We start from the raw sequence: 17,774 nt of genomic DNA on the forward strand, positions 1-17,774 counted from the left end.
CCTACCCCCTCCCTTGGTCTGGGAAAAGTCTGATGTCTGAAAGCAAGAGGAAGTGGAGAAAGCACTGACCTTCTGGATCATGATGGTGAAGGGGCCCAGCATTTGGAATCCTCGCGCAAAGTACATGACACTGCACCAGCCCAGCACCAGGGCGAAGGACATGGGTACCACCTCCCCGCTGGTGTTGGTGAGCCGCATCACCATGGTCACCAGCACCAGGAAGGAATAGGTGATGCTGGGGGGAGAGAGGGGAGGGGGCTATGAGAGGAGGGGCTGGGAATATTCTAGGTCCCTTCTAGCGTGGCGCTGACTTGCCCAGAACCCACCACTCAACCACCTACACATACACAGTCACACACACAAACCCAGAGGAGAAAAGTCCCTGGAAGCGAGAGTCCCAGAAAGAGATAGGGAGACCTGAAATGTTTCTGGCAAGGGAAGGCAGGGGGCCGGAAGGAAGAACACTCACGTGATGACATGGAATGGCCCTCCGAGGACAGTTTGTCCAAAATAGCGGGAAAAACCGACCCTGAAGATATCTGGGATCTGGAAAAAGACCGGACAGGGGAGGAAAACTGTAGACTTCAGTTCAATAAATCACAGCAACATCTTTTTAAATCCATTTCCCAGAATAATGGAAATAAAAGCAAAACTAAACAGGTGGGACCTACTTAAACTCAAAAACTTTTGCAGAGAAAAGGGAACAAAAAACAAAAAGACAATCCATAGATTGGGAGGAAATATTTGCAAATGATGTGATTGATAAGGGATTAGTCTTGAAAATTTACAATCAGCTTATGACACTTAGTAGCATCAAAATGGAGAAGGAAATGGTAACCCACTCCAGTATTCTTGCTTTGAGAATCCTGTGGACAGAGGTGCCTGGAGGGCTGCTGTCCATAGGGCCGCACAGAGTCGGACACGACTGAAGCGACTTAGCATGCATGCATGCATTGGAGAAGGAAATGGCAACCCACTCCAGCATTCTTGTCTGGAGAATCCCAGGGACAGAGGAGCCTGGTGGGCTGCTGTCTATGGGGTCGCATAGAATCAGACATGACTGAAGCGACTTAGCAGCAGCAGCAGGAGCATCAAAACAAACAACTCACTCAAAAAATGGGCATAAGACCTGAATAGACATTTCTCTAAAGAGGACAATAGGCACATGAAAAGTTGTTCAACATAGCTAGCTATTAGAGAAATGCCAATCAAAACTACAATGAGATATAATCTCACACTGATCAGAATGGCTATCATCAAAAAATCCACAAACAGTAAATGCTGGAGAGGGTATGGAAGGAAGGGAACCCTCCTGCACTGCTGGTGGGAATGTAAACTGGTCCAGCCACTGTGGAGAAAAGTATGGAGGTTCCTTAAAAAACTAAAAACGGAACTACCATATGACCCTCAATCCCACTCCTGGGCATATATCCAGAGAACAACAGGATCTGAAGGGATACATGTACCTCATTGTTCATTGCAGCACTGTGTACAATGGCCAAGACATGGAAGCAACCTAAATGTCTGTCAACAAAGGAATGGATAAAGAAGATGCTGTGTATATATACACACACACACAATGGACTATTACTCAGCCATTAGAAAGAATGAAATGAGGCCATTTGTGGCAACATGGATGGACCTAGAGTGTCATTCTGAGTAAAGTGAGTCAGATGGAGAAGGAGAACTATCATCTGACATCCCTTATATGTGGAATCGAAAAAGAAAGGATACAAATGAACTTACTTGCAAAACAGAAAGAGATTCACAGACTCAGAAAACAAACTCATGGTCACTGGGGGTGGAGGGGTGGGGACTTCAGGAAGGTCATGAATGCACTGCTGTGTTTAGAGTGGCTAACCAATGGGAATCTACTGGACAGCACAGGGAACTCTGCTCAAGGTTATGTGCCAGCCTGGATGGGAGGGGAGTTTGGGGAAGGATGGATACATGTCTACGTATGGCTGAGTCCCTTCACTGTTCACCTGAAACTACAACACTGTTAATTGGCTATATCTCAATACAAAATGTTTTTGGTGTTAAAAAAAAAAAAAAAGATAAAAGACTTCAGTCTGAGGGCTCAGCTGCACCTCACCTCTAGGAATAGGATGATCGCTGACCCGATGACCGTCATCAGCTCCCCCACCAGCCGGATTTTATCCTGCTGAGTCACGTAGGCCTCCTGTGGTGAGACATTCAGGATCAGAAGTGCTTTCTGATGGACTGAGAGGCAAATCTTTTTGAGTAAGTGGTCTAAAGCAACTCAGCTCTATCCAAGAAGAATAAGAGCACCCCTTACCACCACCATCACCACCCACCCCCACTGTATTTGTCCTTGCAGCTCAGTCTATGACCAGGGCATGGGTCTAAGTAAACCAAGATGCAATATACTGGGTTGGCCAAAAATACATCTGGGTTTTTCCATACCATCTTACGGGAAATCTGAATGAACTTTCTGGCCAACCCAATACAATATATATGTTCCATATGCTAACAACTTGAGTTACCACCTAACAACTCACTTCTTATGCTGTTGAATTATAACTTACGATGATGTGTGTACTGAGGGGCTGAGGTCGCATTTAAGTGCATCAGGTTAAGAAAGTTAAAGTAACAGGAAGAGTTATTAGTGGCTTGGGCTGGTTTCAGCTATGCTGAAAGGCCAGCTTTTCCAACCTTGCTGTGGTTCCCAGCAGGTAGAATATAAGCACACCACAGAACTCGGATTCTGGGATGGACCCAGAACCTTCTAGCTCCAGTGAGACCTTGAATCAGTCACTAAAACTCCCTGAGCTTGGGATGTCTCGTCTGTAAAATGGAGACTATAATGGTTACCTCCTAGGGTTTTTGTGAAGACCAAATCAGATAATGTATTTGGATGTATTATAAGCCACAGAGCACTATAGATATATTCATGTTTTGTGTTAAGTCACTTGAGTCGTGTCTGACTCTTTGTGACCCCATGGACTGTAGCCCACCAGGCTTCTCTGTCTATGGGATTCTCCAGGCAAGAATACTGGAGTGGGTTGCCGTGTCCTCCTCCAGGGGATCTTTCTGATCCAGGGATCAAACATATCTCTTATATCTCCTGGTGGTCTCTTTACCACTAGGGCCACCTGGGAAGCCCCATAGGTAAATTCATTGTGGTTTTATTATGATTTGGCAATATAGAAAAGGGCTTGCTTGCTTGCTAACTCGCTTCAGTTGTGTCTGACTCTGTGCGACCCCATAGACGGCAGCCCACCATGCTCCCCCTCCCTGGGATTCTCCATGCAAAAACACTGGAGTGGGTTGCCCTTTCCTTCTCCAGAGAAAAGGGCTAGAGACACTCTATGGTTTTCGATTCTAAGGAAGAACTTGATCTTATCCTGGATGGTAAGTGTCAAAGGTATAGGCCTAAGGTCAACATGAATAAAAACCATCCTCCTCTGCACACCTTACTTCACAGTTAAAAGCTTGCAGTGTTACCCAGATGCAGCAATCAAATTCTACAATAATGCTCCTTAACTTTTTTGAAGTTATGAGCCCATCTGAGAATATCATGAAGACCACAGGCCCTCTTTCTGGAAAACTGATCATGTATATATAACCTCCAGATGAAATTGAACAAATAATTTCAACACACACTCCCAAAAGTTCCCCTCAGACTTTTGGGAATTCTGTTCTCCTAGATCATGTCTTTGAATTGTGCACCCAAGACAGGACTTGAGAGTCCCTAGGGATGATCTCCACTGAAGAGGATGGGATCCCTCGTTAGGCGTGAGAACCACCAGTCATCTCTGTTCTACTGATAAACGGAACCTCTATGGGCTACTTCAGTAGTGTGCTCACTGGTCCAGTGAGAGGCATAACTTTTGAAACAGGAAGAGATGCTACGTAGTAGGAGGTGCTCATGGCTTCCCTGGTGGCTCAGTCAGTAAAGAATCTGCCTGCAGTGCAGGAAACCTGGGTTCAATCCTTGGGTCAGGAAGACTCCCTGGAGAATGAAATGGCAACCCACTCCAGTACTCTTGCTTGGATAATTCCATGGGCAGATCAGCCTGGACAGCTAGTCAATGGGCGGGGGTGGGGGGGCGGGGTCACAAGAATCAGATACAACTTAGCAACTAAATCACCACCTCAGGAGGTGCTCTAGGGTATAAAGAAGGCACCCAACAAATATCCTGTGGCCTCTAAGAGGGTATGTGTCAGCTCAGAAGAAGCCAAGGATATAATCTTTAGGGAAGAGTAGAACCAGAGTTACTAAGAGATGGTAGAAATGTTTCAGATAAATCATATGGGACCAGGGAAGAGCAGGAAAGGAATTGGTGACTGTGTACCTTTAGTAAACAACATTCTCTAACAATCTGTGACTAGACTTCAGTTCTTTTGCTGGTGCTGTTCCTTAAAGAACTGATGTCCTGCCAACTTTTCTGATGTTTACTTTTCTTGAGAGACTGGACAATTTTATTTTATCATATAGTGAGTGGTTTCCCTTTTGCTTTGCTCTCAAGGAAGCTCAGAGGTCTTTTATTTTTTTTTTTAATCTCCAGCTCTAGCAACTGTCTTTGAATACCCTCTCCTCCATCCAAAGATTCAGATCACAGATCTTGTTCTTTTTCTTTATCTTAATGTTCCGGTTGCATCTGTCTTTCACTGTGAAACAGGCAAACTCCTTTTGAGAATCAGATAGTAGGATAAATAATAAGTTTGTTAATTTTAGGGACAAAATAACACTAGATATAGAAATAAAATAATGGCATCTGTGCCATATATGTGTCTATACACAATTTTTAAGAAAACTTTGGACCTTGGTTGCATGAAAGTGAAAGTGAAGTTGCTCAGTCGTGTCTGACTGTTTGCAACCCTATGGACTATAGCCCACCAGGCTCCTTCATCCTTGGGAATTTCTAGGCAAGAATACTGGAGTGGGTTGCTATTTCCTTCTCGGGGGGATCTTCCCAACCCAGGGGTCGAACTCGAGTCTCCCACACTGCGGGCAGACTCTTTATTATCATCTGAGCCACCAGGGAATCCAGGACCTTGGTTGCATATAGCTGGAAAATTGCCACCAACTTTTTCTTTGGCTCAACTAAGAGGAGGAGGATACCTGTTGGCCAGGAGCTTTGTGGTGATTAGAGCACCCCTAGAGGACAGCAGGAGAATGGTATCAACTCTCTTCCTTGGGATGAAAATGTAAAAAATGAATACTAGGGACAGTTTGAAGAGACATTACTTTTCCAACAAAGGTTCATCTAGTCAAGGCTATGGTTTTTCCTGTGGTCATGTATGGATGTGAGAGTTGGACTGTGAAGAAGGCTGAGCACTGAAGAATTGATGCTTTTGAACTGTGGTGTTGGAGAAGACTCTTGAGAGTCCCTTGGACTGCAAGGAGATCCAACCAGTCCATTCTGAAGGAGATCAGCCCTGGGATTTCTTTGGAAGGAATGATGCTGAAGCTGAAACTCCAGTACTTTGGCCACCTCATGCGAAGAGTTGACTCATTGGAAAGGACTCTGATGCTGGGAGGGATTGGGGGCAGGAGGAGAAGGGGACGACAGAGGATGAGATGGCTGGATGGCATCACTGACTCGATGGACGTGAGTCTGAGTGAACTCTGGGAGTTGGTGATGGACAGGGAGGCCTGGCGTGCTGCGATTCAAGGGGTCGAAAAGAGTCGGACATGACTGAGCGACTGATCTGATCTGATCTGAGGGACAGTTTTGTTTCCCATCTACGCCTCCTGGGTCTGCCCTTCACGAGCACCCCTTTGCTTGTTCAACAGATTCCTTTCTGAGCAGGAGTTCCCCTGCTCAAGTTCACTAGTAACAGAGGTGTCCAGAGATGCCAAGCTTTGGCCTCTGTTCCACTTGGTTTGGGGTTTCCCTGGTGGCTCATTGGTAAGGAATCGACCTGCAATACAGGAGACCTGGGAAATGTGGGTTTGATCCCTTGGTTGGGAAGATCCTCTGAAGGAGGAAATGGCAACGCATGCCAGTATTCTTGCCTGGAAAAATCCCATGGACAGAGGAGCCTGGTGGGCTACAGTCCATGTGGTTGCAAGAGTGGGACATGACTCAGCCACTGGACACACACACGTGCTCGGTGTCTGACTGCCCTAAAGTAGCTGTCTCCATCTCTCTGTCACTTAAAGTAGCCTGCAGAGCACCACACTCTCCTGAAAGCCCCCTTCCTTGCTGCTCTCCAAGACCACCACACAGATCCTTTCATAAGGTTGTTGTTGTTTTTTTTTTAATAAAACCCCTCTCTCTGGAAAACAAAGGGTAACATGCATGTGTGAAAGTTGCAATGAAAAGAAAAGCAGTTCATACAACTCAGTAGCAAAAAACCCAAACAATCCGATTAAAAGCTGGACAGAGCACCTGAACAGACTTTTTTCCAGAGAAGACACACAAAGGGCTGGCATTTGTATGCCAAAGGTACAGAAAAGATACTCCGCACCGCTCATCATCAGGGAAACGCAAGTCAAAGCCACAGTGAAATATCACCTCAGACCGACTAGGACGGCCAGTATTACAAAGACAAGAAATCGCAATTGTTGACAAGGATGCAGAGAAGAAGGAATCCTTGCACACTATTGTACACTACATAAATTTGTGCAGCCACTGTAGACAACAGAAGGGTGGCCCCTCAAAAAGTTAAAATGGAATTACTACATGATCCAGCTTCTAGGTTTATATCCAAAGGAACTGCATCATAAAACAATTATCCTCCAAATAAAAATAAATTAAAAAATAAAGGAAACGAAAACAGAATCTGGAAGAGGTATCTGCACTTCTGTGTAAATTGCAACATTAGTCACAGTAGCAAAGCTCTAGGAACAACCTAAGTGTCCATCAATCAATAATGGATAAAGATGTGATATATATATTACACACACATACACATGGGCTTCCCAGATGGTGCAAGTGGACAAGAACCCACCTGCCAATGCAGGAGACATGAGAGGTGCAGATTTGATCCCTGGTTTGTGAAGCTCCCCTGGAGTAGGAAATGGCAACCCACTCCAGTATTCCTGCCTGGAGAATCCCATGGACAGAGGAGCCTGGTGGGCTACAGTCCATAGGGTCGCAGAGTCCAACACGACTGAAATGATTTAGCACGCATGCACACACACACATACATATGTATACATACAGGCACACATATATATGTGTGTATATATATACATACACACACCAGAATATTATTCACCTATGAGAAAAGAGGAAATCTTGTCATTTGTAACAATATGGATGACTTGACGGCGTTAAGCTAAGTGAAATAAGCCCATCAGATTAAGACAAATACTGCATGATATCACTTACATGTGGAATAAAAAAAAAAAAGGCAAACTCCTAGAAAAAGAGAGTAGAAAAGTGGTTGCCAAGGGCTGGGTGCACAGATAAAATAAGGAGAGATTGGTAACAGGATACAAAATTTCAGCTATAAGGGGAATAAGGTCTGATGGTAAAACAAGGTGACTAATAGTTAATTACACTGCATTATACAACTGAAATTTGCTAGGAGAGCAGAACTTAATTATTCTCACAAAAATAAATAAATACATGAGGTGATGAATGTGTTAATAGATGATAGGAATCCTTTTACAATGTATATCAAATCCCTGTGATGAACACTTTAAATACCTTACAATATCAATTGTCAATTATATCTCAGTAAAGCTGAAAAATAATGATAGTAGTGAACTTTTAAAACATTTCCCTTTTCTTTGATTTCAAGATAAATTCTAGTATTTCACACTCATGTGTAATATGGCTCTTGTTTGGAAGAGATACTCTTTTACAAAGTGGAGAAAGGTTTTAGTGTTTTAAACATGGACAGGGGCACTGAATTATAATGAATGACTTTCTGAGGTCTGTTAAACTGACAATCAGAATCCCCTTTTCATCAACCACCCTTGCACTTCTAGAATTAAACTCTAAACTCAACGTGGTAATAAGTTTTTCTTTGAATTTTTTAGAATTTTATTCTTTGGGGATTTCATTCAAGATTTCCTATCTATAAGGAAAGACCCATCTGTAGCTCTCTAGATTTGTGGTTCTTATGAAAAGGTTTGGGGACCAAGGGTATGTTTGGCAAAATTAACTGTAAATTCACTTTACTGAAGTCCTGTTCATTTAGCCTCCCAAATTCTCTCAAATGCTCCACTGGCTCTCAATCCATAGCACCACTGCCTTAAAGCAAACCCATGGCACCCTGTACCCACTGCCCGTTCATTCAACCCACTCCTTACCTTGTTTTTGCACTGACCTTTTCAAATGCATATATCATGACCTGGTTTCTCTGCTTAATATCTTTCCTAGTTCCAGCATGTCTTTGGGATAAAAATGAGGGGGGGAGATGGGAGTGATGAGTATTCTCTAAATCTGTATCATAGTAGAAAGTCAATAGCTAATGTCTAAATTTAGTTAATGAATAGAGATAGAAGTGTATTATTCAGTGGGACAGAGGTAACAACAGGGACCAAGAGCCTAAAGAGGGAACAACTGGTTGCCTCCAAGAAGTAAGGCATGAGTGAGGTGGGCAGGCCAGTGCACTGGTGGTCTTCATTATACCTGCCACTGGATTTTTTAAGTCATGGGCATGTATTCTTTACTTAGAAGTGCTCACTGTGAAACAGGAATGGAAAATATTCAGACTACCGAGCGTGATGCCCGGAACCCTTGCTGGGGTTGCACATGTGTTCTTTTAGTTAGAACTGTGCTTTGTGAGATGAGGGACTTCGCTGCTAGTTTAGTGGTTGAGACTCCACACTTCGATTGCAGGGGGTGCAGGTTCAATCCCTGGTCTGGGAGTCAAGATCCCACATGCCATCAGGTGAGGCCAAAAAAGAGAAAAAAAAGTCTTATATTTTATTCTTCTTTTTCCTCTATTTTTAAAATATAAGACTCAGCACAATGGCTTTGCTGGTCTGGTTCCTGCCCTGGGTCCCCATATTCTGTGTCAGCTCCAGCCATGTTGATTACTAGGGTCCTCAACTGGTAAGACAGGTCTCCATATGAACTGTGCCCTATTCTCAGAATGCCTTCCTCCAGCAGGGTTTTCTGGTTCACCATTAACCTTAAGATCCAGGTCACAGCATTCCTCCTGGGTCTCCTTCCCTGCCCCTCTGTCCAGATCAGCTGTCTCCCTGCAGGAACACGATGCCAGTCTCTGTTCACAGCCCTTCCCCAGCACACTGCAGTTATCTGGACATTTTCTGTCGCACCCAGAATCTTAGAGCTCCCTTAAAGCAGGGACCTCTAACTCCTTTTTATCCACAATGCACACACAGTAGACGCTGCATTCACAAGGAAGGAAGGAGAGAAGGAGGCAGGTAAGCAGACAGGTGCTTGCTGAGCATGATCTAAGAGCTGGAGGGAGGCAGAGGGGAACCAGGAAGTGAGAGCAGGGAGGTAAATGGAGAAAGGATGATGACGAACTGGGCTCGCCTGGAATTTCCAGATTCCTAGCTCAAGGTCACCTAAGTAGGCTTAGTTAATGATGCACTGAGAAAATCCTCCCCCCCAGCTCCTTTAAAAAATAAGCATCTTTCAACAATGACTAGAGTTCTTAACCTCTCTGTATGGCTTAGAATTTCAGGAGTTGTCAATGGCCAGAGCCCCTTGGAGGCTGACTGGCCTTACTTTGTTAAGAACTGGCTTACAGAGAGTGTCCTGCTCACCAGCTGGTTGAGCTCATTGTCTTGAAGGAAATGCCCAGAGAAGGGTGGGCCTAGCAGGGCCCAGGTACCACCGTGGGGAAGGGTGGGGAGCAAGTGCAACCACTAGGAGGGGGAAGGCACTGGAGACAGTTGTCAGACCATATCTGAGACCCTCTCCTTCTCCCCAAGATTCTTGCAGAGCAATGAAGCTCCCAGAAAGAGACCTGCTTGGTCATCATTCATACAATCCTTCCTCTCATCCTCTAGACTGTGCGGGGATTCCTAACCAGGTTGCCCATCAGAATCAGCGGGTTGGTGGGGGGTGCGGTGGTACTTGTGATCTAATGGATGAGACTCCATGCTCCCAAGGCAGGGAGTCCAGGTTCGATCCCTGGTTGGGGAACTAAGCAACTGTGACCAAGCACACGCGCTACAACTACTAAGCCCACACCTGCTCACTGCAAAACTAGAAAAGCCCCAGCACCACGACGAATACTCGGTGCAGCCAAAATATATACATACACACATACACATACACATATATATACACACACATATACAGACATACACATACACATACATTCACACACACACACATACATACACATACATATTCAGACACACACACACATACACATACATTCACACACACACATACATATACATATACACACATACACATATACACACATACATACAAGAATCAGCTGGGAAGCTTTGTCGCAACACATATGCCTGGGCCAACCCTGGAGACTCTAATTTGGTGCAAGAATCAAGCATCTTGTTTTTTTTAAGATGTAAATATTTCTACTACAGATCCCCACTTGAGAACCACTAGGCCAAAAAGGGAGGAAGATCTCATGGTTACCTTATAAGTCTACCTTCCAGGGGCTTATTTTGTGTCCTAGTCTCTGTGTTTTCTCAGGAAGATTAACCCAGCAGATGTCTTTTCTCTATAGAGACATCCTTATCCATTCCCACAGAAGCAGGACTTACCCCTAGCCACCAAAAGGTTAATCACATAAAAAACTGGGGCCCACGTTGACCAACAACAAGCTGAAGAATTGATGCTTTTGAACTGTGGTTCTGGAGAAGACTCTTCAGAATCCCCTGGACTGTAAGGTGATCAAACCAGTCAATCCTAAAGGAGATCAGTCCTGAATATTCATTGGAAGGACTGATGCTGAAGCTGAAAGTCCAATACTTTGGCCACCTGATGTGAAGAACTGACTCATTGGAAAAGACTCTGATGCTGGGAAAAATTGAAGGGAAGAGAAGGGGATGACAGAGGATGAGATGGTTGGATGGCATCACCGACTTGATGGACATGAGTTTGAGCAAGCTCTGGGAATTGGTGATGGACAGGGAAGCTTGGTGTGCTGCAGTGCATGGGGTCACAAAGAGTCGGACACTACTGAGCTCCTGAACTGAACTGAACTGAACCAGTGATCAACACTGGAGCATAGGCAGTAGCTCAGTGGCTAGAGGTCAGAGGCAACTCCACGTCTGACTAACTCCCCACTCCTGCACTCCAGCACAGCACCTCTTATCTTGCGGGGGGAATATCAGGTGTGCCCAGGTACAGATGAGTATGGCAGGCACTGGCTACCTATCGAAGCCTGGAAACAGGAGTTCCTCAAGCAGTGGGTCCCTCTGAGGAAGAAACCTGGAATCCAGCATATTTCTCTGGAGGGAGAAATGACCTGGCTTTGTATTAAAGTTGAAGCTTCTGAAGTGAAACAGACCGGAACCCCAACCAGTACTGCCCTTACTAGCCGAGCATCTTTACCAAAGTACTTAATCTCTCACGACTTCAGATTCACCATCTTTAAAATGGTTATAAGAATTTCATTTACTTATGAGGGCATCTATGAGGATCACCCAGTATAATTCTTTAGCAACCAAAATGCGGTCCACAGAATCACAACACCAGCCTCACCCAGCAGCGAGTCAGAAATGCAGAAACTCAGGGCCCACATCAGCTTTCCTCTCTGAATCTGCTTTTTCACAAGATCTCAGAAGCACCGGAAAATGCATGGCAAGTGCTCAAAGCCAGCGCCCAATAGATGTTACTTTTACCTCCCGGGCTCTCTGTTTCTCCCACCTCTGCCTTCTCTTTAATTTGCTGTGCTTGTTCCAAAGGGAGTTGGGTAGGACCCTCAAGTAAAACAGTGTTGAGCTGGCATACAGCTGGGTTTCAAATAACTATGGCACTTTGAATAGCGGAGTTTGTGAGGAATTGCGACATGTAGGAATTATCAAGTGTTTCCCCTGTTTAAAATCCTGAGCCTCTCATTAATTTTAGGATAAAAAGTAAAATCCTTGGGATGGCCAGCAATATCCTACATGATTTGGGAAAGATCTGCCCAGACAACCTAATCTGGAGGCTCCTGCCCCAGCTCCCTCTATTCTAGCCAGTCTTCTTTCAGTTCCTAGACATTCACAAGACTCTTCTGCCCCAGGGCCTTTGTATATGCATTGTCTCTGCCTAGAATTCACTTTCCACCTTGAATTTATCGTTGCACGCATGCTCAGATATGTCTGACTCTTTGTGACTCCATGGGCTATAGCCTGCCAGGCTCCTCTGTCCACGGAATTTTCCAGGCAAGAATACTGTAGTGGGTTGCCATTTCCTCCTTCAAGGAGTCTCTCAGCATCCTGTCTTCTGATCATAAGCAAAACTCATGTGAATTGTAACAATCACAGTTTGCATTGAAATATCTATTCATTTAATTAATGTCAGTCAGTCTGCAAATGGCAAAAGGCAGAGGTGAAGTGTGTTTTGCTCAGACCAGGTTGAGTTTCCAATACCTACAAAAATGCTTGGGGCACGCTTAGGTTCTCAGTAGAGGTTTGTCTAATGAATGAATTAGCAAAGTAATTTGAAGCAAAGGTCATTGGAGAGATCAAGGAAAATCATCAAAACACAGAAAGGAAATCTGATGATGGGAGATCAATACCGCTTGCTGAACAGCAAATCAGGGGTCTAAACAATCAGAGTGATCAGTTTCACCTTAGAAAGCTTAGCAGATCTCAAGCCAAGCTGAGTATGAGGATCAATCAAGGAATTTCTTTAAAATACCATTGCCAGGGGCCACGATTTCAGACATTCTGATGCCTCAGGTATGGGGCAGCTTAGGGATCCATAATTTTTTTTTTTTTTTTTTTTTACCAGATTTCTATGTTTCTAATTTGTCGATGTTGTTGTTTAGTCACTAAGCTGTGTCCAACTCTTTGTGACCCCGGGGACTGTAGCCCATCAGACTCCTCTGTCCATGGGATTTCCTAGGGAAAAATACTGGAGTGGGTTGCCATTTCCTTCTCCAGGGAATCATCCCAACCCAGGGATCAAACCTGCATCTCCTACACTGACAGGCAGTTTCTTTAGCACAGAGCCACCAAAGAAGCCCTAATAAGTAGTCTTGGTTAAAAAACTACTGATCTAGCAAGACATAGGATCTGCTCAAGTCAAACAGCTATTTGGTTTTAGAGTTAGGGCTTAAATCTAAGCCACCTAATCCCAGACTTCGAACTTTCTGCTCACTTGGCAGTCTAGGAGAACTAGGATTATAATGCACTTTGTTCTGCCTAAACCAAGTAAACATTGAATGAAGACAAGAAATTAACTCATTAATTAAGAGAGTTCTTGGGAAGTCTGGGAATAGCATAACGTTTATGGCTGAGCAATGAAGCATCCTAGAGTGAAGAAATTTCTTAAAATATCTCCCAAACTCCACCCTTTCCTATGACTGCTTTTGCCTAGTTTATGCCACCTTGTATAAATAAAGGAGTATTTTCTTTCCTTTCCAGTGTTTTGCGATGGTGCTCTGGGCTACTGTCATGGAGTCCAGTGACTTTTCTAGATCCCATGAGACCCACAGAGAAAATCCTACAGTGACTGAGAGCTCTGTGTGTCCAGATTTATTAATAGAATTTAATATAAAAGTACTCATTTATCTAAGAGAAAGCTCTGTAGGCTGATTAATATGGCAACAACTGCATTAATCAAGACCCTATGTTGGTACATTTTCGTATTTCTAAGACTCTCAAGCAATAGAAATGTAGAAAAAAAGAATTCCATATTATTCAATAAATGTGGCGCATCATGAAAGCAGAATCTTTCAAGTCATGGTGATAAATTTTGGAGCTCCTGATCTAATCCCAATTGACTTCCTACTAAGAGGAACATATGGGCCCCATCAACTCAGGACCAAGGCCCAAGGGCTCATGCCGAAAATACACAGACCTTCCCTGATGCTCTTCCCTATTCAAACTGCTCACAGCTGCTTTCTTAAGCCCCACCTACCCAACCAAGAAAAGAATATTTGAAAGTCATGAGTCTTCTATTTGGGCTAATGTAGATTTTATCAAAGTGAGCAAAAGGGTAAAAATGCTGAAGGGGGAAAAGAAAGGAAAAAGAAGATGGAAAGAAAGTTAGAGCACTTAGCTATAATTATGCTTCATCTAGTCCTGAGGCAAGGGGAAGTAGCTGCTAATAATTTAGACTATCTAGACTATCTGGGTCAAAGGAACATTATATTCACAGGGACATAACTAGTCCTCCCCCAGAGAGAAAGAGACACGGTGGTAAGAAGAAGGTAAGAAAGAAGAAGGAGCCTTGGTGGTAGTCAGTTGCTCAGCATCACCCAACTCTTTGGCTAGAAGGCTATCTACATTCTGGATCTGCATTCTAGATCCAGAAAATCCCCCCCAGTCAGCCTGAAACAAAGGAAGGCTGGCAAAGAATGCATCTGAGGAATCAGAGTCAGGAGCACTGGAAATGTCCAGCCACCCCCATGCTTATCCATTTCCTTTATCATTATCACTGGCCCATCTCAGTTGGCCATCCCTTCCACGTCCTTATTTCCTGGTGTATGGTCTCCACACCAGGGACAACCTTCGTGTCCCATTTGAGCCGCAGGGAACCCAGCTTCCCCCAAATGCACCTATGCCCACCTCGAACAAGGCCGCCCCACCACACTCAGCCTTGTGTTCTGCAGGCAGCAAACCCCGCTTTGTGACAGTCAGAGGCTCTGGACACATGGCCACACTGTATATACACCAAGAGGCAATTCTAAAAGCTTAGAGTGACTTGACCTACTTCAGCATTTAATAAGGCTCTTTGCCCTGTCCTTTCTTTGAGTATCCACTGCCTTTGAGCTAACTCGACTTAGGTTATTTGTTCTTTAACTCCCCCAAACTGCCCCTTTTCCAAGTCCAGGTTGAGCTATACCTCTAGCTGACCCATTCTGCATTGAGCATAAATCTCTAGCCATTGAGCTCTTCCCTGGCAAAATTGTTCCTCCTGTGTCTTTTGCTTTCTGCCCACATGCCTGCACTCCCTTTTAGGTATTTTCAGGTCACTAGGACAAGAATTTTGGTTACCTATTAAATGAACATGTACATTCAACATGCCCAGAAGCACTCATGAGAGCCTGCTCATTCTGTCACACCAAGGAGTCTCCTCCTTTCAACAGCAGACCTGGACATCTACTCCACATCTCTACTCAGCCATCCTCACCCCAGGTCTCTGAAGGTGACTCACAGAATGGCAAGCTAACCAGAGTAAAAGGGACCCCAGAGACTATTTCCTTCTAACTGCTACGCAATCTAGGCATCCTCTGCAGCACATTTGACAGGTGGTCAGACAGCTGATACCTCACTTTCAATGCACTCATTCTGTGTTCAGAAGCGAATGAAGGTCCGAAGAATGTCTGTGTTACTCACAGGCAGACTCAGAAAATGGACCTGGAGCACACTCTTCCTCCCTTTAGAACAACAAGGCTTTTGTTGAAGGTCACAGTTACAAAGGTCTGGTCTACAGACCTTTGTGAGTAACAAGGGATTTTACAAAGGTACAGGTAAACTAAGCATTCTTTCAAAGTTCACAAGAAAGCCATCACTCCCTGGACAAGTCCACTTGTATTCATTAAGTCCCAGCTTTGGTCCCCTTAACTCCCGCCTAATTTCTGTCCAGGTAATCAGGAGCCTGCCCCTGCCAGAGTCAAAGGAGTGGCATATTTCCTGGGCAGCATGGCTCTGGTTTCCAGTGCCATCACCCCATGCTAACAGCCCCTCTTATCCCCTCTAAGAGTCACCTGGAGCAGCTTCTGCTGGAATACGGTGATGTCTCGGGCATCTGTGTGGTTGCCACTACGGGCCTTAAGAGGGCGGTGGATGCAGCACATGGTGAAGCAGATCATATAGAGCACGTACAAGGCTCCCAGGATGCAGAAGTAAGGCCGCCCATACTTTCTCCATTTGAAGTTCACCAGCTGCTTCACTGGGGTCTGCTCCAGGATCTGACGAGCCTGCCATAGAAGAAGAGGGCAGCAGGGGATGACCAACATAGTGAGTTGCAGCACCAGGTTCCCCACAGGGTCCCAGGCAGGCAGCGTCATGATCAGCACAAGTGTCATTCATTCAGTTCATCTTTTCATTCATTTCTTTTACAGATGACTAGTCAGTTTCTACTATTTGTGGTGCCTCAGGCTAGTGCTGCAGATAAACCATGGCAGAAGTAAATACCAGGATCTCTGAGCTCCTCAGAGACTCTGAAGGACGAGACATAGATGGCTGAGATAATTGAGTGAATGGAGAGTTAGGCAAGGTCTTTTATATAGTAGCAGCAGTTGCCAAGGCAGGAAGAGGTGAGAAGACATTGGCATATGAGGGGGATGTGGCAGAATCTTTTGGAGGGTGCAGGGATTATCCTGTATGAAGTAGCTGAGGGCCAGATCACGGTACCTCATGAATGCCAAGCTAAGGAGTTGGACTTTGTTATCTGAATGCAATGGAAAACTGTTGGAAGGTTCAAGCAAGCATGTAGTCAGATTTGCTCTACAAGTATTACGGACATGAGAGGAACAACAGAGGACTTGGAGAGTCGGGTGTGGCCATAATCTAAGCTGGGTAGGTTAATGCTCAGATCTAAGTGGCCAATGAGACTTTAAAGATGCTCCTGAAAGAGGATGATAGATGGCATGATGCATCTAAGAAAGTAGGGAAAGGCAAAGTCAGAGTTTAGCTGGAGGGATTACCCACAAGCAGAAAAAGTACCTTTTCCCATTGAGCCTACAGAGTAGAAGAGAGACGGGGTTGGGATGGGGGAGGCTTTCTAGACCTGCTGGGCAGAACAAGGCAGGAGGTTGAAGAAGCTCCAGTGAGAGAGCCTCTATTTTCATCATAATGAACAAATCTTGGTTGCCTGATAGAACTGAAGGTGAAGGCTGGGCTTCCAATCCCTAAGAAATCCTGCTCTGAAGAAGTTCATAGCAACCAGCCACTTTGTTCATCAGATCCTCTGATAAACCAGATCCTCTGTTTGTTAGTACCAGCGATCATCTGAGTTTTGTGGCTCTTGAGGGTTTCTAGGAAATTGTTGGGTGGCAGATAAACAATAAGAACTGTATTTTGCCACCATCTTGGAGGTTCCAGAAAGCATCAGTATTTTCTTCTTTTTATAAATCTTCAACAAACTTTCCTTTCCCTCATGTCACCCAATCCAATACTGTCTGAATGACCCATGCGTTTTTCCCTCTCTGGAAATCTCTCTTTTTCCTCATCTGCCCGGTGATTCCCAATTCCTTCTAGAAGCCCCAGCTCAAGCACATCTCCTGTGACATCTTTTCTGGCCCATCCAAGCCAATGTAAACGGACCTCCATTCTGTTGCACCATTATGTACCATTGCGTCATTAGGTACCATTCATAGTATAGACCCCAATGTTTGTCTTGAAGGCTATTACAGTTACTGAGAACAGGGATGGGAAATGGACAAAGCTGTCTGAAAGGAACTGTTTTTGAGTTTGTTTCTGTATTCTCAGTTCTTGGTACAGTGTCTGGGACCCAGCAAGAAGCTCAATATGCTGAATGAATAAGTGATAGGAAGCAACATCTATCTGGAGAACTCATATGCAGTGTTAGTATGAGAAAGGTAAGCAGAAGGGACCAGAGCTAAGCAGAGAGAGCAGAGTTAGGGAAGAGGTATTGATCAGCATTTTCTCCCAAAATCCCAGGAGTCTATCCTCACCCCCATCTATTACAGGGAAGCCTCTAGAGCCGAGGATCTTGGTAAACAGATGGGCTCTGCACAGACGCCTGACAGCCCCTAATCCTCCGTGGTGTCCA

General features: G+C 44.7%; 1 protein-coding gene across 1 annotated transcript in view; it reads right to left on the reverse strand.

Annotated features, from left to right (window-relative positions):
• Positions 1 to 17,774, reverse strand: part of TRPV5 (transient receptor potential cation channel, subfamily V, member 5) — a 31,758-nt gene that overhangs the window by 9,558 nt on the left and 4,426 nt on the right. The window contains exons 8-11 of the mRNA XM_010855038.1: positions 15,745 to 15,957; positions 2,096 to 2,182; positions 470 to 546; positions 70 to 235 (exon numbers count right to left, since the gene is read on the reverse strand). Coding sequence (XP_010853340.1) covers positions 70 to 235; positions 470 to 546; positions 2,096 to 2,182; positions 15,745 to 15,957 — 543 coding nt within the window. The remainder of the gene's footprint in view (positions 1 to 69; positions 236 to 469; positions 547 to 2,095; positions 2,183 to 15,744; positions 15,958 to 17,774) is intronic.

The sequence above is a fragment of the Bison bison genome, unplaced genomic scaffold, assembly GCF_000754665.1.
Source record: "Bison bison bison isolate TAMUID 2011002044 unplaced genomic scaffold, Bison_UMD1.0 scf7180017864352, whole genome shotgun sequence".
Taxonomy (NCBI): Eukaryota; Metazoa; Chordata; class Mammalia; order Artiodactyla; family Bovidae; genus Bison; species Bison bison.